Here is a 26,622-nt window from a genome sequence, read left to right as displayed (position 1 = left end):
CATGTACATTGTAATACTGGGAACATTGTTATACGATGAATATCACATGTACATTGTAATACTGGGAACATTGTTATACGATGAATATCACATGTACATTGTAATACTGGGAACATTGTTATACGATGAATATCACATGTACATTGTAATACTGGGAACATTGTTATACGATGAATATCACATGTACATTGTAATACTGGGAACATTGTTATACGATGAATATCACATGTACATTGTAATACTAGAACATTGTTATACCATGAATATCACATGTACATTGTAATACTGGGAACACTGTTATACGATGAATATCACATGTACATTGTAATACTGGGAACATTGTTATACGATGAATATCACATGTACATTGTAATACTGGGAACATTGTTATACCATGAATATCACATGTACATTGTAATACTGGAACATTGTTATACCATGAATATCACATGTACATTGTAATACTGGGAACATTGTTATACGATGAATATCACATACATTGTAATACTGGGAACATTGTTATACCATGAATATCACATGTACATTGTAATACTGGGAACATTGTTATACGATGAATATCACATGTACATTGTAATACTGGGAACATTGTTATACCATGAATATCACATGTACATTGTAATACTGAACATTGTTATACGATGAATATCACATGTACATTGTAATACTGGGAACATTGTTATACGATGAATATCACATGTACATTGTAATACTGGGAACATTGTTATACGATGAATATCACATGTACATTGTAATACTGGGAACATTGTTATACGATGAATATCACATGTACATTGTAATACTGGGAACATTGTTATACGATGAATATCACATGTACATTGTAATACTGGGAACATTGTTATACGATGAATATCACATGTACATTTGTAATACTGGGAACATTGTTATACGATGAATATCACATGTACATTGTAATACTGGGAACATTGTTATACGATGAATATCACATGTACATTGTAATACTGGGAACATTGTTATACCATGAATATCACATGTACATTGTAATACTGGGAACATTGTTATACGATGAATATCACATGTACATTGTAATACTGGGAACATTGTTATACGATGAATATCACATGTACATTGTAATACTGGGAACATTGTTATACCATGAATATCACATGTACATTGTAATACTGGGAACATTGTTATACGATGAATATCACATGTACATTGTAATACTGGGAACATTGTTATACGATGAATATCACATGTACATTGTAATACTGGGAACATTGTTATACGATGAATATCACATGTACATTGTAATACTGGGAACATTGTTATACCATGAATATCACATGTACATTGTAATACTGGGAACATTGTTATACGATGAATATCACATGTACATTGTAATACTGGGAACATTGTTATACGATGAATATCACATGTACATTGTAATACTGGGAACATTGTTATACCATGAATATCACATGTACATTGTAATACTGGGAACATTGTTATACGATGAATATCACATGTACATTGTAATACTGGGAACATTGTTATACGATGAATATCACATGTACATTGTAATACTGGGAACATTGTTATACGATGAATATCACATGTACATTGTAATACTGGGAACATTGTTATACCATGAATATCACATGTACATTGTAATACTGGGAACATTGTTATACGATGAATATCACATGTACATTGTAATACTGGGAACATTGTTATACCATGAATATCACATGTACATTGTAATACTGGGAACATTGTTATACGATGAATATCACATGTACATTGTAATACTGGGAACATTGTTATACGATGAATATCACATGTACATTGTAATACTGGGAACATTGTTATACGATGAATATCACATGTACATTGTAATACTGGGAACATTGTTATACCATGAATATCACATGTACATTGTAATACTGGGAACATTGTTATACGATGAATATCACATGTACATTGTAATACTGGGAACATTGTTATACCATGAATATCACATGTACATTGTAATACTGGGAACATTGTTATACGATGAATATCACATGTACATTGTAATACTGGGAACATTGTTATACGATGAATATCACATGTACATTGTAATACTGGGAACATTGTTATACGATGAATATCACATGTACATTGTAATACTGGGGACATTGTTATATTGTTATACCATGAATATCACATGTACATTGTAATACTGGGAACATTGTTATACGATGAATATCACATGTACATTGTAATACTGGGAACACTGTTATACCATGAATATCACATGTACATTGTAATACTGTAACATTGTTATACGAACATTGTTATACCATGAATATCACATGTACATCACATGTAACATTGTTATACTATGAATATCACATGTACATTGTAATACTGAACATTGTTATACCATGAATATCACATGTACATTGTAATACTGGGAACATTGTTATACCATGAATATCACATGTACATTGTAATACTGGGAACATTGTTATACCATGAATATCACATGTACATTGTAATACTGGGAACATCACATGTTATACGATGAATATCCATGAATATGTACATTGTAATACTGGGAACATTGTTATACGATGAATATCACATGTACATTGTAATACTGGGAACATTGTTATACCATGAATATCACATGTACAATATCATTGTTATACGATGAATATCACATGTACATTGTAATACTGGGAACATTGTTATACGATGAATATCACATGTACATTGTAATACTGGGAACATTGTTATACGATGAATATCACATGTACATTGTAATACTGGGAACATTGTTATACGATGAATATCACATGTACATTGTAATACTGGGAACATTGTTATACGATGAATATCACATGTACATTGTAATACTGGGAACATTGTTATACGATGAATATCACATGTACATTGTAATACTGGGAACATTGTTATACCATGAATATCACATGTACATTGTAATACTGGGAACATTGTTATACGATGAATATCACATGTACATTGTAATACTGGGAACATTGTTATACGATGAATATCACATGTACATTGTAATACTGGGAACATTGTTATACCATGAATATCACATGTACATTGTAATACTGGGAACATTGTTATACGATGAATATCACATGTACATTGTAATACTGGGAACATTGTTATACGATGAATATCACATGTACATTGTAATACTGGGAACATTGTTATACCATGAATATCACATGTACATTGTAATACTGGGAACATTGTTATACCATGAATATCACATGTACATTGTAATACTGGGAACATTGTTATACGATGAATATCACATGTACATTGTAATACTGGGAACATTGTTATACGATGAATATCACATGTACATTGTAATACTGGGAACATTGTTATACCATGAATATCACATGTACATTGTAATACTGGGAACATTGTTATACGATGAATATCACATGTACATTGTAATACTGGGAACATTGTTATACCATGAATATCACATGTACATTGTAATACTGGGAACATTGTTATACCATGAATATCACATGTACATTGTAATACTGGGAACATTGTTATACCATGAATATCACATGTACATTGTAATACTGGGAACATTGTTATACGATGAATATCACATGTACATTGTAATACTGGGAACATTGTTATACGATGAATATCACATGTACATTGTAATACTGGGAACATTGTTATACGATGAATATCACATGTACATTTGTAATGTGGGACATTGTTATACGATGAATATCACATGTACATTGTAATACTGGGAACACTGTTATGAATATCACATGTACATTGTAATACTGGGAACATTGTTATACCATGAATATCACATGTACATTGTAATACTGGGAACATTGTTATACGATGAATATCACATGTACATTGTAATACTGGGAACATTGTTATACGATGAATATCACATGTACATTGTAATACTGGGAACATTGTTATACCATGAATATCACATGTACATTGTAATACTGGGAACATTGTTATACGATGAATATCACATGTACATTGTAATACTGGGAACATTGTTATACGATGAATATCACATGTACATTGTAATACTGGGAACACTGTTATACGATGAATATCACATGTACATTGTAATACTGGGAACATTGTTATACCATGAATATCACATGTACATTGTAATACTGGGAACATTGTTATACGATGAATATCACATGTACATTGTAATACTGGGAACATTGTTATACGATGAATATCACATGTACATTGTAATACTGGGAACATTGTTATACCATGAATATCACATGTACATTGTAATACTGGGAACATTGTTATACCATGAATATCACATGTACATTGTAATACTGGGAACATTGTTATACGATGAATATCACATGTACATTGTAATACTGGGAACATTGTTATACCATGAATATCACATGTACATTGTAATACTGGGAACATTGTTATACGATGAATATCACATGTACATTGTAATACTGGGAACATTGTTATACGATGAATATCACATGTACATTGTAATACTGGGAACATTGTTATACGATGAATATCACATGTACATTGTAATACTGGGAACATTGTTATACCATGAATATCACATGTACATTGTAATACTGGGAACATTGTTATACGATGAATATCACATGTACATTGTAATACTGGGAACATTGTTATACCATGAATATCACATGTACATTGTAATACTGGGAACATTGTTATACGATGAATATCACATGTACATTGTAATACTGGGAACATTGTTATACCATGAATATCACATACATTGTAATGCATTGTTATACGACGGAATATCATGTTGTATATACTGGGAACATTGTTATAATGATGAATATCACATGTACATTGTAATACTGGGAACATTGTTATACGATGAATATCACATGTACATTGTAATACTGGGAACATTGTTATACCATGAATATCACATGTACATTGTAATACTGGGAACATTATACCATGAATATCACATGTACATTAATACTGGGAACACTGTTATACGATGAATATCACATGTACATTGTAATACTGGGAACATTGTTATACGATGAATATCACATGTACATTGTAATACTGGGAACATTGTTATACGATGAATATCACATGTACATTGTAATACTGGGAACATTGTTATACGATGAATATCACATGTACATTGTAATACTGGGAACATTGTTATACGATGAATATCACATGTACATTGTAATACTGGGAACATTGTTATACGATGAATATCACATGTACATTGTAATACTGGGAAACATTGTTATACTGAATATCACATGTAACATTGTTATACGATGAATATCACATGTACATTGTAATACTGGGAACATTGTTATACGATGAATATCACATGTACATTGTAATACTGGGAACATTTATACCATGAATATATACCATGAATATCACATGTACATTGTAATACTGGGAACATTGTTATACCATGAATATCACATGTACATTGTAATACTGGGAACATTGTTATACGATGAATATCACATGTACATTGTAATACTGGGAACATTGTTATACCATGAATATCACATGTACATTGTAATACTGGGAACATTGTTATACGATGAATATCACATGTACATTGTAATACTGGGAACATTGTTATACGATGAATATCACATGTACATTGTAATACTGGGAACATTGTTATACCATGAATATCACATGTACATTGTAATACTGGGAACATTGTTATACGATGAATATCACATGTACATTGTAATACTGGGAACATTGTTATACCATGAATATCACATGTACATTGTAATACTGGGAACATTGTTATACGATGAATATCACATGTACATTGTAATACTGGGAACATTGTTATACCATGAATATCACATGTACATTGTAATACTGGGAACATTGTTATACCATGAATATCACATGTACATTGTAATACTGGGAACATTGTTATACGATGAATATCACATGTACATTGTAATACTGGGAACATTGTTATACGATGAATATCACATGTACATTGTAATACTGGGAACATTGTTATACCATGAATATCACATGTACATTGTAATACTGGGAACATTGTTATACGATGAATATCACATGTACATTGTAATACTGGGAACATTGTTATACGATGAATATCACATGTACATTGTAATACTGGGAACATTGTTATACGATGAATATCACATGTACATTGTAATACTGGGAACACATTGTTATACGATGAATATCACATGTACATTGTAATACTGGGAACATTGTTATACGATGAATATCACATGTACATTGTAATACTGGGAACATTGTTATACGATGAATATCACATGTACATTGTAATACTGGGAACATTGTTATACGATGAATATCACATGTACATTGTAATACTGGGAACATTGTTATACGATGAATATCACATGTACATTGTAATACTGGGAACATTGTTATACGATGAATATCACATGTACATTGTAATACTGGGAACATTGTTATACGATGAATATCACATGTACATTGTAATACTGGGAACATTGTTATACGATGAATATCACATGTACATTGTAATACTGGGAACATTGTTATACCATGAATATCACATGTACATTGTAATACTGGGAACATTGTTATACGATGAATATCACATGTACATTGTAATACTGGGAACATTGTTATACGATGAATATCACATGTACATTGTAATACTGGGAACATTGTTATACCATGAATATCACATGTACATTGTAATACTGGGAACATTGTTATACGATGAATATCACATGTACATTGTAATACTGGGAACATTGTTATACGATGAATATCACATGTACATTGTAATACTGGGAACATTGTTATACGATGAATATCACATGTACATTGTAATACTGGGAACACTGTTATACCATGAATATCACATGTACATTGTAATACTGGGAACACTGTTATACGATGAATATCACATGTACATTGTAATACTGGGAACACTGTTATACGATGAATATCACATGTACATTGTAATACTGGGAACATTGTTATACCATGAATATCACATGTACATTGTAATACTGGGAACATTGTTATACGATGAATATCACATGTACATTGTAATACTGGGAACATTGTTATACGATGAATATCACATGTACATTGTAATACTGGGAACATTGTTATACGATGAATATCACATGTACATTGTAATACTGGGAACATTGTTATACGATGAATATCACATGTACATTGTAATACTGGGAACACTGTTATACGATGAATATCACATGTACATTGTAATACTGGGAACATTGTTATACGATGAATATCACATGTACATTGTAATACTGGGAACATTGTTATACCATGAATATCACATGTACATTGTAATACTGGGAACATTGTTATACGATGAATATCACATGTACATTGTAATACTGGGAACATTGTTATACCATGAATATCACATGTACATTGTAATACTGGGAACATTGTTATACGATGAATATCACATGTACATTGTAATACTGGGGAACATTGTTATACCATGAATATCACATGTACATTGTAATACTGGGAACATTGTTATACGATGAATATCACATGTACATTGTAATACTGGGAACATTGTTATACCATGAATATCACATGTACATTGTAATACTGGGAACATTGTTATACCATGAATATCACATGTACATTGTAATACTGGGAACATTGTTATACCATGAATATCACATGTACATTGTAATACTGGGAACATTGTTATACCATGAATATCACATGTACATTGTAATACTGGGAACATTGTTATACCATGAATATCACATGTACATTGTAATACTGGGAACATTGTTATACCATGAATATCACATGTACATTGTAATACTGGGAACATTGTTATACCATGAATATCACATGTACATTGTAATACTGGGAACATTGTTATACCATGAATATCACATGTACATTGTAATACTGGGAACATTGTTATACGATGAATATCACATGTACATTGTAATACTGGGAACATTGTTATACCATGAATATCACATGTACATTGTAATACTGGGAACATTGTTATACGATGAATATCACATGTATATTTTAATACTGGGAACACTGTTATACGATGAATATCTGGGAACATGTACATTTTAATACTGGGAACATTGTTATACGATGAATATCACATGTACATTGTAATACTGGGAACACTGTTATACCATGAATATCACATGTACATTGTAATACTGGGAACATTGTTATACCATGAATATCACATGTACATTGTAATACTGGGAACATTGTTATACGATGAATATCACATGTACATTGTAATACTGGGAACATTGTTATACGATGAATATCACATGTACATTGTAATACTGGGAACATTGTTATACCATGAATATCACATGTACATTGTAATACTGGGAACATTGATATACGATGAATATCACATGTACATTGTAATACTGGGAACATTGTTATACGATGAATATCACATGTACATTGTAATACTGGGAACATTGTTATACCATGAATATCACATGTACATTGTAATACTGGGAACATTGTTATACGATGAATATCACATGTACATTGTAATACTGGGAACATTGTTATACGATGAATATCACATGTACATTGTAATACTGGGAACATTGTTATACCATGAATATCACATGTACATTGTAATACTGGGAACATTGTTGTACGATGAATATCACATGTACATTGTAATACTGGGAACATTGTTATACGATGAATATCACATGTACATTGTAATACTGGGAACATTGTTATACGATGAATACCACATGTACATTGTAATAGTGGGAACATTGTTTTACGATGAATATCACATGTACATTGTAATAATGGGAACATTGTTATACGATGAATATCACATGTACATTGTAATACTGGGAACATTGTTATACCATGAATATCACATGTATATAACAATATGTATGGAACTAAGAAACACCAAACCTAAAGACCTTTACAAGTAGCTCCTAAAAACCCACCTCATCCCCTCAGCATTCCACTAGACTTTCATGACTGTGTGTGTATATATGTGTATGGACCTATTGCTTTTAACTTTGTCCAGCGCCATTCTCGGTGGACACTTGGCACGTAAGAAGCCAGTTATGATTACTGTTATCATATTGTTGATGAATGTACTCTTCATATCAAACTTCAATGTCTTTTCTTTTAGTGGTCACGAAGAAAGTGAGTATCAACCGTTTCATAACATAACCCATCATATTTTATCTAACGAATAATGATTTCACAATTTAAATACGATGCAAGGCTGTAAGCAAGATGTAACGATTCTGTTTGTTGACATGTATGTGTAAGTCATGACCCAGTGTAGACTGTTTTCTAATTATAATTTCACTCGAATGTAAATTTGTCCATGGAGAGACCATCCATGCGGTTGTGACATTGTACCACCCGCTACACTGTTGTCCTGCTACCCATGTCAGCTCGACGTATCTTGGAGCTTCATGCTCATGTTTATTTTCACAATTTCACCAATAAATTATATGCTCTTTGTAGTGAATCCGCTGGGTAGCCCACGTCAAACGGGTGGTAAGTATGTCATATTTCCAGAAACTTGCAATTATCATATAATGTCAGTTTCTGGCCAGTTCTCTTCCCTGTGTATCTGGCATCTCATTCACAACAGGCGGTGTGCTGTGTTTCTTAAACAACTGCGATGTTCATGCTGTTGGTCACCGGATTGTCTGGTCCAGACCGCAGTCATATAGTTGAAATATTGCTGAGTGCGGCGTTCAGCAACAAACAAGCACGTGATCTATAGGACAACCCATTATTGCAATAAGCGGCGACTAACGGGATCGGTTGGTTGATCGAAGCTCTTGCTGTTGATCACTGGATCGTCTGGTCCAGACTCGATTAGTTACAGATCGCCGCTATATATCTGAATATTGCTGGGTGCGGCTCGAGTATTTACACCAAGTATATTGCGGAGTGGGGCGTCAAACAAAGGATACCTCAAACAAACAAACAAACAAACAAACAAACACACAACCGAACAAACAAACAAACACACAAACAAACAAACAAACACACAAACAAACACACAAACACACAAACAAACAAACAAACAAAAACAAACAAACAAACAAACACACAAACAAACAAACAAAACAAACAAACAACAAACAAACAAACAAACAAACAAACAAACACACACACAAACACACAAACAAACACACAAACAAACAAACACACAAACAAACAAACAAACAAACAAACACACAAACAAACAAACAAACAAACAAACAAACAAACAAACAAACAAACAAACAAACACAAACAAACAAACAAACACACCAACAAACGAACAAACAAACAAACACACAACCGAACAAACAAACAAACAAACACACAAACACACAAACAAACACACAAACACACAAACACACAAACAAACACACAAACAAACAAACAAACAAACAAACAAACAAACAAACAAACAAACAAACAAACACACAAACAAACACACAAACACACAAACACACAAACAAACAAACAAACACACAAACACAAACACAAACAAACAAACACAAACAAACAAACAAACACACAAACAAACACACCAACAAACAAACAAACAAACAAACACACAAACATACAAACAAACACACAAACAAACAAACAAACACACAAACAAACAAACAAACAAACAAACACACAAACAAACAAACAAGCACACAAACAAGCAAACAAACAAACACACAAACAAACAAAAACACACACAAACAAACAAACACACAAACAAGCAAACAAACGAACGAACAAACAAACAAACACAGGATAATTGCTACCAATCGGAGTCAGTCCCTGCTGATATGATCTGGTTGTTTGCACTAAACAACAATATTAGCACTATTTCCTTGTCAGCCATTACCGCATGATGATCACTTTGTAGCAGGTACTTCCGTTTGCGTCTCATATAATCATATACATCTTTTCAATTTAGTTGTATCAGTTCTAAGGTTGTATTTTCATGTAACGCTTTTCAGTATCTGATAATAGGTGTAACAATTCAAACTTTGTATTTTCTATCTGACAGTAGTTGTATTAATACAATACTTGCAGTTTTAGATATGTCACCTCAATGTACACTCACGTGCAAAAGAAACGTCCCCAAGTATTTTTCAACTACCAAACAACACAAGCGCAAACACGAATAGATATGACCGGTTAATATGCATAACGAAGGTGTATGTAAAGCATGTCTCACATAAAGAAAGAGAACGTGGTAAACCTGACAGTGGTACAGGGGATGTTGTTACATTGGGGTCGATTGTCCAGTATTCGATAGGTTGAAATGGGAAGGCAGATCGTCAATACCGCGCATGTCCACCCTTACATCGGTGCACGTCAGAACACGCTGTCGGGCCGAGTGTGTAAGTCTCTTGATCACGTGACTGGGGATCTGACGCAATTCTCTCTGTAATGCCTGAGCCAGTGTATTTCTCGTCAATGGAGGGTGTGGAAGCTGTAGATTCAGACGTCCAAGATGGCCCCACAAGTACTCGGTCGGAGACATGTCAGGGGTTCTTCGTGGCCAAGGCTGTACGGGCACGTTGTTGACGTTGAGAAAAGCCGTTGTGACAAAAGCGGTGTGAGGTGTTCTATTGCCTTCTTGAAACAATATTCCTGGATATTGCTGGAGGAAAGGTAGGATATAGGGCCGCAGACCTTCATCAATATACCGACGGGCTGTCAGGCTGCCATTGATGACAACAAGATCGGTCTTGGTGTTCCCACGTGCCACCCCAAACCGTCACACTCCCTCTACCATATGGTTCCGTTTCCTGAAAGCAACAACGTTCCCCACGCCGGTGGTAGACACATCTTCGGTCGTCAGTTCTGTTCAAATGGAATCTACTCTCGACGCTGAAAAGGACCCGTTTCCGGTTCCGTTGCTGCCATTGACGAACATTCCTGGCCAAAACCAATCTTCGACGTCAATATTCCGGCGGTAACGTCATGCCCCACTACGGTCTATAGGCTCCGATTTCCATGTTGACGTTGTCGTCCGGACACTGTCCAGGTGCTGACGCGATGGCCGAGGCTAAACCCAGATGATGACGTCACGGCGAGGAATCTGTTGCTTAAATGAAGCGTCTGTACATAACGGTCCCCTTGTGGGGTAGTGACTTCCGTTCAACCGCTCCTCGGCCTGTCTGCTGTCCGGCCAGCTTGTCTGTAACGTGTGACCAATGTCCCAATCGTTCTTTTTGCACAACCCAGGATTCTTCCAACATGGTCGTGTGTTGCCCCCAGCTGCAACATGCCAATCGGTCTTTCTCTCCTTTCTGCTGTTAGTCCAGGCATATTCTGCTGTTTTTTCAGATGACTGTGATTGCAAAGAACAGTTTCCAACGGGTTTTCCACGTGCAGGAAATTTCACTGAATAAAGTCATTTTTCCACAACTGGAATGCAACACGTGCATTTCCTTGGGGTGTCATGCATTTGTGTGTTTGGGCAATGTGTTCCGAACTGGTTTCATGTTTTTGGCCATATCCAGCAAATATAATAGAATTTAAATTTTGGGGACGTTTCTTTTGCACGTGACTATACACTGTAGCACCGGGGATACAATATACAACCTCCGTAAAGTCTGATACAGTTTGATCAAACACAGGATTGTTCGTACAGTGCACACCGAGGATACAATATACAACCTCCCTAAAGTCTGATACACTTTGATCAAATCCAGGGATGTAATGGCAAAATCACCAGGGTGGCATATCCAGGTGGCATATCCAGGTGGCATTGTAACCAGGGTGGCATTTTGTCCAGGTGGCATTATATCCACGGTGGCATTATATCCAGGGTGGCATTATATTTAGGGTGGCATTATATCCAGGGTGGCATTACAACCAGAGTGGCATTATATCCGGGGTGGTATTACAACCAGGTTGGCATTATATCTAGGGTGGCATTATATCCAGGGTGGCATTACAACCAGGGTGACATTATATCCAGGGTGGCATTATATCCAGGGTGGCATTATATTCCGGGGTGGTATTACAACCAGGTTGGCATTATATCTAGGGTGGCATTATATCCAGGGTGGCATTATATCCAGGGTGGCATTATATCCAGGGTGGTATTATATCCAGGATGGTATTATATCCAGGGTGGTATTATATCCAGGGTGGTATTGTATTATATCCAGGGGGGTATTATATCCAGGGTGGTATTATATCCACTGTTGCATTATATCCAGGGTGGCATTATATCCACGTGACATTATATCCACGGTGGCATTATATCCAGGGAGGCATTATATCCAGGGTTGTATTATATCCAGGGTGGTATTATATCCAGGTTGGTATTGTATTATATCCAGGGGGGTATTATATCCAGGGTGGCATTATATCCAGGTTGGTATTATATCCAGGGTGGTATTATATCCAGGGTGGTATTATACCCAGGGTGGCATTGTATCCAGGGTGGTATTATATCCAGGGTGGTATTATATCCAGGGTGGTATTGTATCCAGGGTGGTATTATATCCAGGGTGGTATTATATCCTGGGTGTACTGTATTTGTTTACGGATAACGAGTCAAGTGATATATCTGTGGAGTCTTCAGCTAGCCTTGTCTGCTACTGTTGGAACATGGCTTTTTCTCTTCAGAACCTTCCGACGTGGAAAGACTTAGAGAGACCCAAGGTAGGTACACCAAAGGCGCTATTTCTAGAATGAAATAAATGCAATGTGTTCTACGATGTCTTTACCTTCAGGTGCGATAGGGTGGCTTGGCGTCCACCAATTCAGTTAACAACATTGGCATTGGTGTACCCAGTCAACTGTTAAGCCTATACAACAACTCAGTTGGACCTAGAGACGGCTCGTATAGTCCTCTGATGTACCTTGTAACCTATTATAGACTGAAGCCTATACAACAACTCAGTTGGACCTAGAGACGGCTCTTATGGTCCTCTGATGTACCCTGTAACCTATTATAGACTGAAACCTATACAACAACTCAGTTGGACCTAGAGACGGCTCTTATGGTCCTCTGATGTACCCTGTAACCTATTATAGACTGAAACCTATACAACAACTCAGTTGGACCTAGAGACGGCTCTTATGGTCCTCTGATGTACCCTGTAACCTATTATAGACTGAAGCCTATACAACAACTCAGTTGGACCTAGAGACGGCTCTTATGGTCCTCTGATGTACCCTGTAACCTATTATAGACTGAAGCCTATACAACAACTCAGTTGGACCTAGAGACGGCTCTTATGGTCCTCTGATGTACCCTGTAACCTATTATAGACTGAAGCCTATACAACAACTCAGTTGGACCTAGAGAGGGCTCTTATGGTCCTCTGATGTACCCTGTAACCTATTATAGACTGAGACCTATACAACAACTCAGTTGGACCTAGAGACGGCTCTTATGGTCCTCTGATGTGCCGATAGACCTGCTGTGTGTTTAACCAACAACAAGTGATCAGTTTTAGGATAAGGAAAGATTAGTTCATTTAAAAATATAGTTGCGGGCAACGATGAGGTCTCCTTGGCTTTACTTTTTATCTATTGTATCCGAGGGCAAAATATCATCGTCCAAAACGGAGCCAGAACACATATTTTGACAGGCGAGCGGATCTTCCAAATACAGCCGGGGTCACGGGCTCATGTACCATTTAAGTTGTTCCGGAGAAGAAATAGTTCCCTCTTTAAAAGGCTGTATCTCAGTTGTTCTTGGGTCTACGTTCAAAACAATTAGTGTTCTGGAATCGCCAGGACATCATCCACCATACTGGCACTTTTTGTGCAGAATTTGCACATTTTTGAAGCAAACTACTCAGAAAAGCTGAAAACAAAAATAACTGCCAAACGGTACGTTTTAGCGACTTGACCCGTCGAGGCAAAATTGTTGGGTATTCGATTGTGCACCTGTACAAGAAATTTAGTTATGAGATATTTGCTGTCAAACGTTGAAATTTTGGAATTAATTTTGAATTATCGCCCCTTTGCTATTGGGCCAAGAGCCTAGAGATTTTTAAGGGGAATATCTACACCTCGGTGCGCATCTGTGTGATTTTGTGTAAGTGATTCGGAGCATTGGTTTAGGAGTTATGTTTGGTACACAAATCGGCGGAATAATAAATAATGATAATAATAATTAAATAATCCGAACGATTACAATAGGTCTCCTACCTAGAGGCAAGGAGCCCTAATTACTGACCTTACTTACACTGAGGTTGTATTCATAGACACAAGACAAGTTGACCCTTTACATGACACTGTAGACGCCTCACTTGAGACTGCAAATGTACTACGGAGAGTGACATCTGACAACGCTGGAATCATGAGCACAGGTGAGTGAATTTTGTTGATTCCTGACGATCACATTTCATGGTAAAACCCGTGAAGGTCCGGGTTAGACTTGGTCTTCAGTAACCAATGTTTGTCGTAAGAGGCGACTAACAGGATCGGGGGGTCAGACTCGCTGACTTGGTTGACGCAATTGCGTAGATCGATGCCCATGCTGTTGATCACTGAATTGTCTTGTCCAGACTCGACTATTTACAGACTGCCGCCATAAATATAGCTGGAATATGATGAGTTCGGCGTCAACCAAAACTCAAACAAAAAAATATTTCTCATTATTTGTCTTTGGAATTGTTTACTATCTACACACTATGATCTGAACATCCAAACACTTTTTGTAGTTGCCGTTGTAACGTTTAGACCTTAACTGTACACATACATCCCTTTGTGCCAATATACAAACACACACACACACATACAAACCTTCGGGTAACTCTGTTCTCTATCTATCTTTAGAATTAAAGTAAAAAAAAATATTCTATGCACATTTGTGTACTCAACAAAACAATGAGTCGTTAATTGTTGTCAGGGGAATATTGTGTCAGCCTTGTCACATAAATCAGAGCATAAGTTGTATCATATCATGGTGTTGCAGATTATTAGAAACAAACAACTTAGCTATTGGAATAATAATGATGCTGTTCAACAGATGCAGTGGACAGAGAAGTAGCCAAAACTAGAGACGTCTTCGTAGAGGCCTCCAGCTACAAGAAGGTCAAGGACATTCTGGAGCAGCACGGTCACGTGACAATGTCTGGGGCAGCAGGCGGAGGGAAGACATCCATCGCTCTCATGCTGGGGTCAGATTATCAACAACGTGGATTCCAACTGGTTGTTGTTGTTGACATGTGTAAATTCAAGTTGTCGGATTACACTAATCTTGGAAAGGATGTGTGTTTTATATTTCGTGACATATTCAGGACGCTAGACTTAAAAGATGTATCTCTTTTCCGGAACGTTCTTCTAGAACTCGGGAGACATCTACACGGATCCAGGAAAGGGTCGGATACAGGAGAGGAACCCCCACGCAAGGTTTATGCTATATTTACCACAAACATGGATTACGTCACAACTGGAATATCACAACTTGAGGAGCTGGAAGACATATTCTTCAAGGGCCCTTCATTCCTTGATGTGGCAGATTTGAAGTTAACAGCAGAAGAGAAGAAGGGTATATTTCTCCAGCATTGCAAGAATATTAAGATACAATTAGATGTGGACAAGGTTTGTCAATTTGAACAATCAGTCTTAGGCTTTCCTCAAACGTGCAAACTTTTTGTGGAATTTCCGAACTTCCAAAAGTATTCAGAACGTTTTTTCCAGGCACCTTTCCGTTATCTTAGAGGAGAGCTTCTGACAATTCTTCAAGGTCTGGATGACAAGGCGGCTGCCTTTATTGTGATGTTTCTCTTTGATGGTGACCTTAACCTTCACCAAGTAGAACGTAAATCAGACAACACAATGCTGGAGTCTATCTTCACGATGATCGAGGACGTTGTACAGATATCATCGAGAACTGCCGTTGCCATGGCAATCAAACAATTCCGGGGTACCTTCTTCACCAAAGGAGACATAACAGGATTTTCACATCGTTCCATATACAACGCATGTGCCTGTGCCCTGTTTGACATCAATCCATCATTTGGTCTGAAGCACTGCCGGGCCCAGTTCATCCATGAACACGTTCAAGGTCAACAAGGGGACACAACTCTTGTCAACAAATACGAGCCACGTGTGTACCTGTCAGATGTGTACACTGACCTCCTGGAAGCCAGACTGGGTGGTATGTAGTTTCCACTTTTATTTATGAAGAAAGGTTATGTGAATTCTGTAGACATTTACTTTTGTTACTCTAAACACTAAACTTTAAGCTCATTCGCCTAACTTATTTCACACAGCATGATGTTAAACACGTGTCATCTCACATCATCTGTTCGACCCAATGTCACACTGGTCTGTGTAATGATCAGAAGTCGACATAGAGATATCACTGATCCGTTCATACAGCTAGGGCTGCCGGTACTCTTTGTGCTAAACTGAATCTCATTGGTCGTGTAGTCGGTAACCCTAACCCTGTAGTCGGTAACCCTAACCCTGTAGTCGGTAACCCTAACCCTGTAGTCGGTAACACTAACCCTGTAGTCGGTAACCCTAACCCTGTAGTCGGTAACACTAACCCTGTAGTCGGTAACCCTAACCCTGTAGTCGGTAACCCTAACCCTGAAGTCGGTAACCCTTACCCTGTAGTCGGTAACCCTAACCCTGTAGTCAGTAACACTAACCCTGTAGTCGGTAACACTAACCCTGTAGTCGGTAACCCTAACCCTGTAGTCGGTAACCCTAACCCTGTAGTCGGTAACCCTAACCCTGTAGTCGGTAACACTAACCCTGTAGTCGGTAACACTAACCCTGTAGTCGGTAACACTAACCCTGTAGTCGGTAACACTAACCCTGAAGTCGGTAACACTAACCCTGTAGTCGGTAACACTAACGCTGTAGTCGGTAACCCTAACCCTGTAGTCGGTAACCCTAACCCTGTAGTCGGTAACACTAACCCTGAAGTCGGTAACACTAACCCTGTAGTCACTAACCCTGTAGTCAGTAACACTAACCCTGTAGTCAGTAACACTAACCCTGTAGTCGGTAACACTAACGCTGTAGTCGGTAACCCTAACCCTGTAGTCGGTAACCCTGTAGTCGGTAACACTAACCCTGTAGTCGGTAACCCTGTAGTCGGTAACACTAACCCTGTAGTCGGTAACCCTGTAGTCGGTAACCCTAACCCTGTAGTCGGTAACACTAACCCTGTAGTCACTAACCCTGTAGTCGGTAACACTAACCCTGTAGTCGGTAACCCTAACCCTGTAGTCGGTAACCCTGTAGTCGGTAACCCTGTAGTCGGTAACCCTAACCCTGTAGTCGGTAACCCTGTAGTCGGTAACCCTGTAGTCGGTAACACTAACCCTGTAGTCGGTAACCCTGTGTAGTCGGTAACCCTGTAGTCGGTAACACTAACCCTGTAGTCGGTAACCCTGTAGTCGGTAACCCTAACCCTGTAGTCGGTAACCCTGTAGTCGGTAACCCTGTAGTCGGTAACCCTGTAGTCGGTAACCCTGTAGTCGGTAACACTAACCCTGTAGTCGGTAACCCTAACCCTGTAGTCGGTAACCCTGTAGTCGGTAACCCTAACCCTGTAGTCGGTAACACTAACCCTGTAGTCACTAACCCTGTAGTCGGTAACCCTAACCCTGAAGTCGGTAACACTAACCCTGTAGTCGGTAACACTAACCCTGTAGTCGGTAACACTAACCCTGTAGTCACTAACCCTGTAGTCGGTAACCCTAACCCTGTAGTCGGTAACACTAACCCTGTAGTCACTAACCCTGTAGTCGGTAACCCTAACCCTGTAGTCGGTAACACTAACCCTGTAGTCGGTAACCCTAACCCTGTAGTCGGTAACCCTAACCCTGTAGTCGGTAACCCTAACCCTGTAGTCGGTAACACTAACCCTGTAGTCGGTAACCCTAACCCTGTAGTCGGTAACACTAACCCTGTAGTCGGTAACACTAACCCTGTAGTCACTAACCCTGTAGTCGGTAACCCTGTAGTCGGTAACCCTAACCCTGTAGTCGGTAACCCTGTAGTCGGTAACCCTAACCCTGTAGTCGGTAACACTAACCCTGTAGTCACTAACCCTGTAGTCGGTAACACTAACCCTGTAGTCGGTAACACTAACCCTGTAGTCACTAACCCTGTAGTCGGTAACACTAACCCTGTAGTCGGTAACCCTAACCCTGTAGTCGGTAACACTAACCCTGTAGTCGGTAACACTAACCCTGTAGTCGGTAACACTAACCCTGTAGTCACTAACCCTGTAGTCGGTAACCCTGTAGTCGGTAACCCTAACGCTGTAGTCACTAACCCTGTAGTCGGTAACCCTGTAGTCGGTAACCCTAACCCTAACCCTGTAGTCGGTAACCCTGTAGTCGGTAACCCTAACCCTGTAGTCGGTAACCCTGTAGTCGGTAACCCTAACGCTGTAGTCACTAACCCTGTAGTCGGTAACCCTGTAGTCGGTAACCCTAACCCTGTAGTCGGTAACCCTGTAGTCGGTAACCCTAACCCTGTAGTCGGTAACCCTAACCCTGTAGTCGGTAACACTAACCCTGTAGTCGGTAACACTAACCCTGTAGTCGGTAACACTAACCCTGTAGTCGGTAACACTAACCCTGTAGTCGGTAACACTAACCCTGTAGTCACTAACCCTGTAGTCGGTAACACTAACCCTGTAGTCGGTAACACTAACCCTGTAGTCACTAACCCTGTAGTCGGTAACACTAACCCTGTAGTCGGTAACCCTAACCCTGTAGTCACTAACCCTGTAGTCGGTAACACTAACCCTGTAGTCGGTAACACTAACCCTGTAGTCGGTAACACTAACCCTGTAGTCGGTAACACTAACCCTGTAGTCACTAACCCTGTAGTCGGTAACACTAACCCTGTAGTCGGTAACACTAACCCTGTAGTCGGTAACACTAACCCTGTAGTCGGTAACACTAACCCTGTAGTCACTAACCCTGTAGTCGGTAACACTAACCCTGTAGTCGGTAACCCTAACCCTGTAGTCACTAACCCTGTAGTCGGTAACACTAACCCTGTAGTCACTAACCCTGTAGTCGGTAACACTAACCCTGTAGTCGGTAACCCTAACCCTGTAGTCACTAACCCTGTAGTCGGTAACACTAACCCTGTAGTCGGTAACACTAACCCTGTAGTCGGTAACACTAACCCTGTAGTCGGTAACACTAACCCTGTAGTCGGTACTAACCCTGTAGTCGGTAACTAACTAACCCTGTAGTCGGTAACACTAACCCTGTAGTCACACTAACCCTGTAGTCGGTAACACTAACCCTGTAGTCGGTAACCCTAACCCTGTAGTCACTAACCCTGTAGTCGGTAACACTAACCCTGTAGTCGGTAACACTAACCCTGTAGTCACTAACCCTGTAGTCGGTAACACTAACCCTGTAGTCGGTAACACTAACCCTGTAGTCGGTAACACTAACCCTGTAGTCACTAACCCTGTAGTCGGTAACACTAACCCTGTAGTCGGTAACACTAACCCTGTAGTCGGTAACACTAACCCTGTAGTCGGTAACCCTAACCCTGTAGTCACTAACCCTGTAGTCGGTAACACTAACCCTGTAGTCGGTAACCCTGTAGTCGGTAACCCTAACCCTGTAGTCGGTAACACTAACCCTGTAGTCGGTAACACTAACCCTGTAGTCGGTAACCCTAACCCTGTAGTCGGTAACACTAACGCTGTAGTCACTAACCCTGTAGTCGGTAACCCTAACCCTGTAGTCACTAACCCTGTAGTCGGTAACCCTAACCCTGTAGTCACTAACCCTGTAGTCGGTAACACTAACCCTGTAGTCGGTAACCCTGTAGTCGGTAACACTAACGCTGTAGTCACTAACCCTGTAGTCGGTAACCCTAACCCTGTAGTCACTAACCCTGTAGTCGGTAACACTAACCCTGTAGTCGGTAACCCTGTAGTCGGTAACCCTGTAGTCACTAACCCTGTAGTCGGTAACACTAACGCTGTAGTCACTAACCCTGTAGTCGGTAACACTAACCCTGTAGTCACTAACCCTGTAGTCGGTAACCCTAACGCTGTAGTCACTAACCCTGTAGTCGGTAACACTAACCCTGTAGTCACTAACCCTGTAGTCGGTAACACTAACGCTGTAGTCACTAACCCTGTAGTCGGTAACCCTGTAGTCGGTAACCCTAACGCTATAGTCACTAACCCTGTAGTCGGTAACACTAACCCTGTAGTCACTAACCCTGTAGTCGGTAACCCTAACCCTGTAGTCACTAACCCTGTAGTCGGTAACCCTAACCCTGTAGTCACTAACCCTGTAGTCGGTAACCCTAACCCTGTAGTCACTAACCCTGTAGTCGGTAACACTAACCCTGTAGTCGGTAACCCTGTAGTCGGTAACCCTAACCCTGTAGTCGGTAACCCTGTAGTCGGTAACACTAACCCTGTAGTCGGTAACACTAACCCTGTATTCGAGACTGGTTGTTCTCTGGCATTTCAAATTATTAATTATAACGGAAAAAAACAAGACTCGGAGCCCAACTGCTTAAATATGTTTGATGTGTCTGGTTTTAAAATTAAACGTTTTCTGATTTCCCCGCGATGGATAATATATTAATCACCGGTTTCACATATTTTTCATCAGAAATAAACGAAAAGAAATCTTTACTGGCGGATAGGACATCGACTGGAGGCGGCAACTCCGGGGTGCTAAGCCAAGGTAAATATGAAACCTGGAGATACAGACGGTAGAGGAACATTATAGTAGAGAAACATTTAAAAGCTTCCTTTTGAATGCGTTCTTAAATTGTTACAATTAGTTTTTAACTTTGGTTAAAGTGGAATTTGTAAACTCACGGGCAAAAAAAATGTCACCAAAATTATGTTTCATTTCTTAACGAACCATTGTATTTTCTTCAATAAAAAACGGGTTGAAACAACTTGCCCGAACGCAAACAACATACACTACACATTGAATTGCACGAGATTCATGTAATTTGTGTAAATATGTTAAATTTGCTCGGAATTTTGCGAAATTCCTTCGTAGAAAGCCGTATTGAATTCAGGTATAAAATGTGCAGAGAAATGATGTATTCCATGATCACATTGTACGTTAAAGAGGAAACATGCAAGGCTATCAGCACAGCAGAGAGGACGAGCTATTGGTATGCTGGATCTGGGAGCGACGCAGTCCCATGTTGCAATGTTGATGAACTGTTCAAAGTGAACAATCCTGAGATTGATGAACCGTTACAGACGGACGGGTGTCACGTCTGACAGGCCTAGAGGTGGACGTCCGGGGGTCACGACCCCCAATGAAGACCGTTATTTACCGCTTCGTAACTGTGACGTCATCTGCCCGAACTGCTCTTGGCCATCCAGTCAGCAGAAGGACCGTTGCCAGACGTCTTCGACACCAGGGTAGCAGAGCCTATCGACCGCTGAAGGCTATGACGTTGACGCCTGAAAGGCTGAGGTGGGCGAGAACTGTTGAGCCATGGCAGGCAAGAACCTGGTCCAGAGTGCTCTTTACCGATGAAAGCCGTTTCCAAGTGTTTAAACCAGACGGTAGACAACGCGTATACCGAAGGCGGGGAGAACGTACACGACGTTGTTGCGTACAAGATACCAACCACTATTATGGTGGAAGCGTGATGGTCTGGGGAGGGATTTGTGGCGACATGAAGAATGATCTTATTGTGTTTCATGGTAATCTAACAGCTGCACGGTACATCAATGAAGTCTTAAGACCAGTCGTCGTGCCATTCACCCAGAATCACCCACGTACCATGTTCCAACAAGACAACTCCACACCTCATAAGGCACGCATCAGTATGGACTTCCTTAATGCCCAGAATGTGACGTTACTTCCTTGGCCAGCTCGATCTCCCAACTTGTCCCCGATTTAACACCCGTGGGACCACCTTTGACGACAAATCAACAAGCGACAGCCACCCATACAGACAGGAGAGGCGCTGGCACAGGCCCTACAGGAAGAATGTCGGAGAATACCAATATATGTGATCAGACGACTAACATTATCCGCTAGACGTCGTGTCCATGCTTGCATACAAGCCAGGGGTGACCACACACGATATTGACTGTATTAAACTGTCTGTCTTCAGTTTAGAGCCGCATATGATGAAACAGATGGTGTTCGAATATCGGACAGTCAACTGTCCTCGATTCAATTGTACACTATGTGGTCATTCAAATCTGTAGTTCACACTTTCATCATTCAGAATGTTGTAAAACCATTAATTTTCCAAACATGACTGTTACGTTTCCAAAATCTGAGTTTGTTGTTTTGTGACATGTTTCTTTCGCCCGTGAGTTTATAGGTGACAGCAGAATTGACGTATATTTTAGATATGGACGCCTGGCAGACTGTTGAACACGTTAGGGTTTCGCCATATTTCTATACAAAATTTGATAAGCTCACAGTGAAATGTGGAATATAACTGTGTAACACTTCTGATTTAATTGACAGATTTACTTGACAATGAGGTGGCAGAAACGAAGAAGCACTTCATCCACACGTCCATCTACCTGAAGGTGCAGGAGAAGCTGGAGAAGCTAGGTCACGTGACGATGTCGGGGGCAGATGGTGGAGGGAAGACATCCATTGCCCTCATGTTGGGGTCACATTATCAACAACTGGGATTTCTACTCGTATTTGTCGTTGACATTTCCAAATTCAAGTTGTCGGACTACATTCACCGCGGAAGGGTGTGTTTTATTTTTCGTGATGTATTCAGGACGCTAGACGTCTCGAAAGAATCCATCAGAAACAATCTACAGGAACTCCAAGAATATTTTGTGAACTTCCCAGCCCGGCCGGATATTAAAAGTAGAACACGATCATCAAAGAAAAAACAGGTCTTTGTGTACGCGATTTTTACTTCCAACACCAGTAGTCTTACAAGCGGACTAGAACAGCTCGAGGAGCAAGGAAACTATTTCTTCATAGGTTCTTCAGTTGTTGACTTGACATCCTGCCAATACACAACAGAAGACAAGACAAACATCTTCATGAATCATTGTAAACATGATCAAACATCACTGGATGTAGAGTCGATCTGTAGCTATGGTGATTCCTCTCTTGGTTTTCCTCAAACATGCAAACTATTTTTTGAGTATCAGAATTTTCAACAACATGGTGAAGAGTTTTACCAGACTCCTTTCCTTTACTTGAGAGAGGAACTTCTTTCAATAATTCTTCAAATGAATGGACACTCAGCTGCATTTATCCTGATGTTCATGTGTTCGGATAAACTGAACCTGCGAGAGTTAGAAACATCTGAGAATACAGTCCTGGAAAATCTGTTGGAGACAGCGAAGAGTGTTGTTCAAATAAAATCACGGACGGCGGTAGCTATGGCTATCAGAATGTTCCGAGGTACGTTCTTCACAAGAGGAGACATAACGGGATTTTCACATCCCACCATATACAATGCCTGTGTTTGTGCTCTGTTCGATTTCAACACATCCTTCGCCTTGGAGCATTGTCATATACAATTCCTTCGTGATCATGTTCAGGTCCGTCCAGGAGATACCACAACTGTTGACAAATACAGCCCATCGATCTTCCTGTCAGATGTATATGCTGAGGCCCACGACAGTCGCCTGGCTACCTTGTCACACCCATGATTGATAGTGTAGAGTTGGAACATGTTTGAAGTGACTCTCACCGTCAACGGTAACGGCTTCAGCCAGTGACTGCTGCACCACTACATCACATGTCCTGGTCTTGATCTCATCCACTGATTGTTGTCGGTATTTGAACAGGAAATGTCATTTGCTGACCAGCTTGAAATACCATGTAGATATATGTGACTGGAAATGTAGAAGCTTCATCTCCTGACTATCGTACATTCTAGTTGTGTCATACAGTGAGCGATCTCCTCCGCCTCCTCCGCTGGTAAACAATTTCTACACTGGACTGGAAGAGTTGAAGCCTTAGCTCCTTAACACGTGCAAATGCAGGGTAACCATTTGTATTCCTCGGGCAACAGAAACCACCAAAAACAGTACATAGTTTATGATCATGAAGCATGTGGAAGGTTGGATTTAACTTTTGAGCAAGCGTTATTTGAAAACGTCCAAGAAGAGTATGCCTGATTTACGTCAAGAGTGTGAGATGGTGACGTTCTACATACAGGGAACTTGATTGCAGGAACGTTGATGTCATCTCTCATGTTTTAAGGAGATTTGTTTTTTTTCCTTAAGGCTAATTCACTGTTCTCTTTCGCTTCTCGTAAAGCAGAGGGGCGGACTTTGTTCTTTGGCCAATATCAGAGGATCTGGACCTTATGTTTATCTTCAAGGCCGCGTCCCTTTGTTTTCATGTCAGAATATAAGCAACTGATTTTGGTTCGATTATGTGCATACAGAAACCGATCAGAAAGACAGCTGCACTGGTGGTGCCCATGGAACTGTCTACCTCTTGTCTAGATGTCTCCAACTGGCACTGAGATGAATCAGGAAGTCCTGCATACTGTTCCCTTAGGTAAACCCCATATGGTATTTGGTTTCAGAATTTACATATTGCCTTCACTAGTGAGTCACAACAGTATTCCAGTTAAATCATTGCGGGGAAAACCTCACAGATGTGTATGATGTGTACGACCTCTAAAGATGGAGAGATATCATTATCTATGTTTGCATCGTTTGGTGACAAATGCCCAAAAGTTTGTAGTTTGGGATCGTGGTGGTCAAAATTGAAAAATATTCTGACATAGTTTCAAATGGCCCTCTCTCTTTGCATTTAAAATGCCATCCATATCCTGTGCCTGTTTGAGAATCCATGTGAGGTTAATCACGCCTGTCCTCCTCACCTGTAGAGGGTTATACTCGATGATTTGGTGGTTCACGTGCTACACCCTGCAATAAGTCACTCTTTGCATGTGTGTGTTTAACCTAATGGTTAAAGCGTCCGCTCGACATGCTGAAGACCCGGGTTCGATTCCTCACGTGGGTGCAATGTGTGAAGCCCATTTCTGGTGTCCCCCGCCGTGATATTCCTGCAATGTTGCTAAACGCGGCGTTAAACCATACTCACTCACTCACTCACTCACTCACTCTCTCAGACAGGGCAGCCAGACTTTGAATGACAGCTAGATGGGACAGAAAAAGTTTAATCCAGTTCTGTCTCCTCTTTCCAGTTCAATGACAATACCACGCACAGACTTAACCCGTCGCACAGGTTCCTCTTTTCTTTAACAAATGCTCAGGTTATTTGAGACTATGTCGGTGATAACAATTACAAACATTTTATGTAGGGAAAGCAGACTTAGGATATGTCGGAATTCTATATTGTGGAAGATATTCAGATGAGCGGACTTACATTGGTGCCTATGTGTTTGTCTTGAAGTAACGTGTTGCTGTCATCGCATACTCTATGGCTCGCTTCACATCAGCAACATATATGCAGACTTAATGTGCGTGTCTCTCGAACATAATTACATTATCTGTGTGATCTCGTGCAATATACACGAATGGCTGTCAGGCACACACTTCAGAAACTCAACCTGTTGTAGTGTATATATTATTGTTATTATTATTATTATTATTATTATTATGTT

General features: G+C 39.5%; 1 protein-coding gene across 4 annotated transcripts in view; it reads left to right on the top strand.

The window, feature by feature from the left end:
* LOC124290105 overlaps window positions 1-25,759 on the top strand; it is a 138,013-nt gene extending 112,254 nt beyond the window's left edge. For 2 of the 4 annotated variants that reach the window (XM_046726791.1, XM_046726792.1), the window contains exons 6-12: window positions 9,254-9,267; window positions 9,598-9,630; window positions 13,723-13,758; window positions 15,315-15,419; window positions 16,082-17,215; window positions 21,684-21,758; window positions 23,529-25,759. In XM_046726791.1, the coding sequence (XP_046582747.1) occupies window positions 9,254-9,267; window positions 9,598-9,630; window positions 13,723-13,758; window positions 15,315-15,419; window positions 16,082-17,215; window positions 21,684-21,758; window positions 23,529-24,688 (2,557 nt within the window). In that variant the 3' untranslated portion in view covers window positions 24,689-25,759. The remainder of the gene's footprint in view (window positions 1-9,253; window positions 9,268-9,597; window positions 9,631-13,722; window positions 13,759-15,314; window positions 15,420-16,081; window positions 17,216-21,683; window positions 21,759-23,528) is intronic. The other 2 variants (XM_046726793.1, XM_046726794.1) reach the window with 2 other exon arrangements.
* Window positions 25,760-26,622: the final 863 nt, after the last annotated feature.

Source organism: Haliotis rubra, unplaced genomic scaffold, assembly GCF_003918875.1.
Source record: "Haliotis rubra isolate DU_JTF1 unplaced genomic scaffold, ASM391887v1 Scf457, whole genome shotgun sequence".
NCBI lineage: Eukaryota > Metazoa > Mollusca > Gastropoda > Lepetellida > Haliotidae > Haliotis > Haliotis rubra.
The sequence above is the reverse complement of the archived record's forward strand: the minus strand, read 5'-3'. Positions and strand labels throughout refer to the sequence as shown.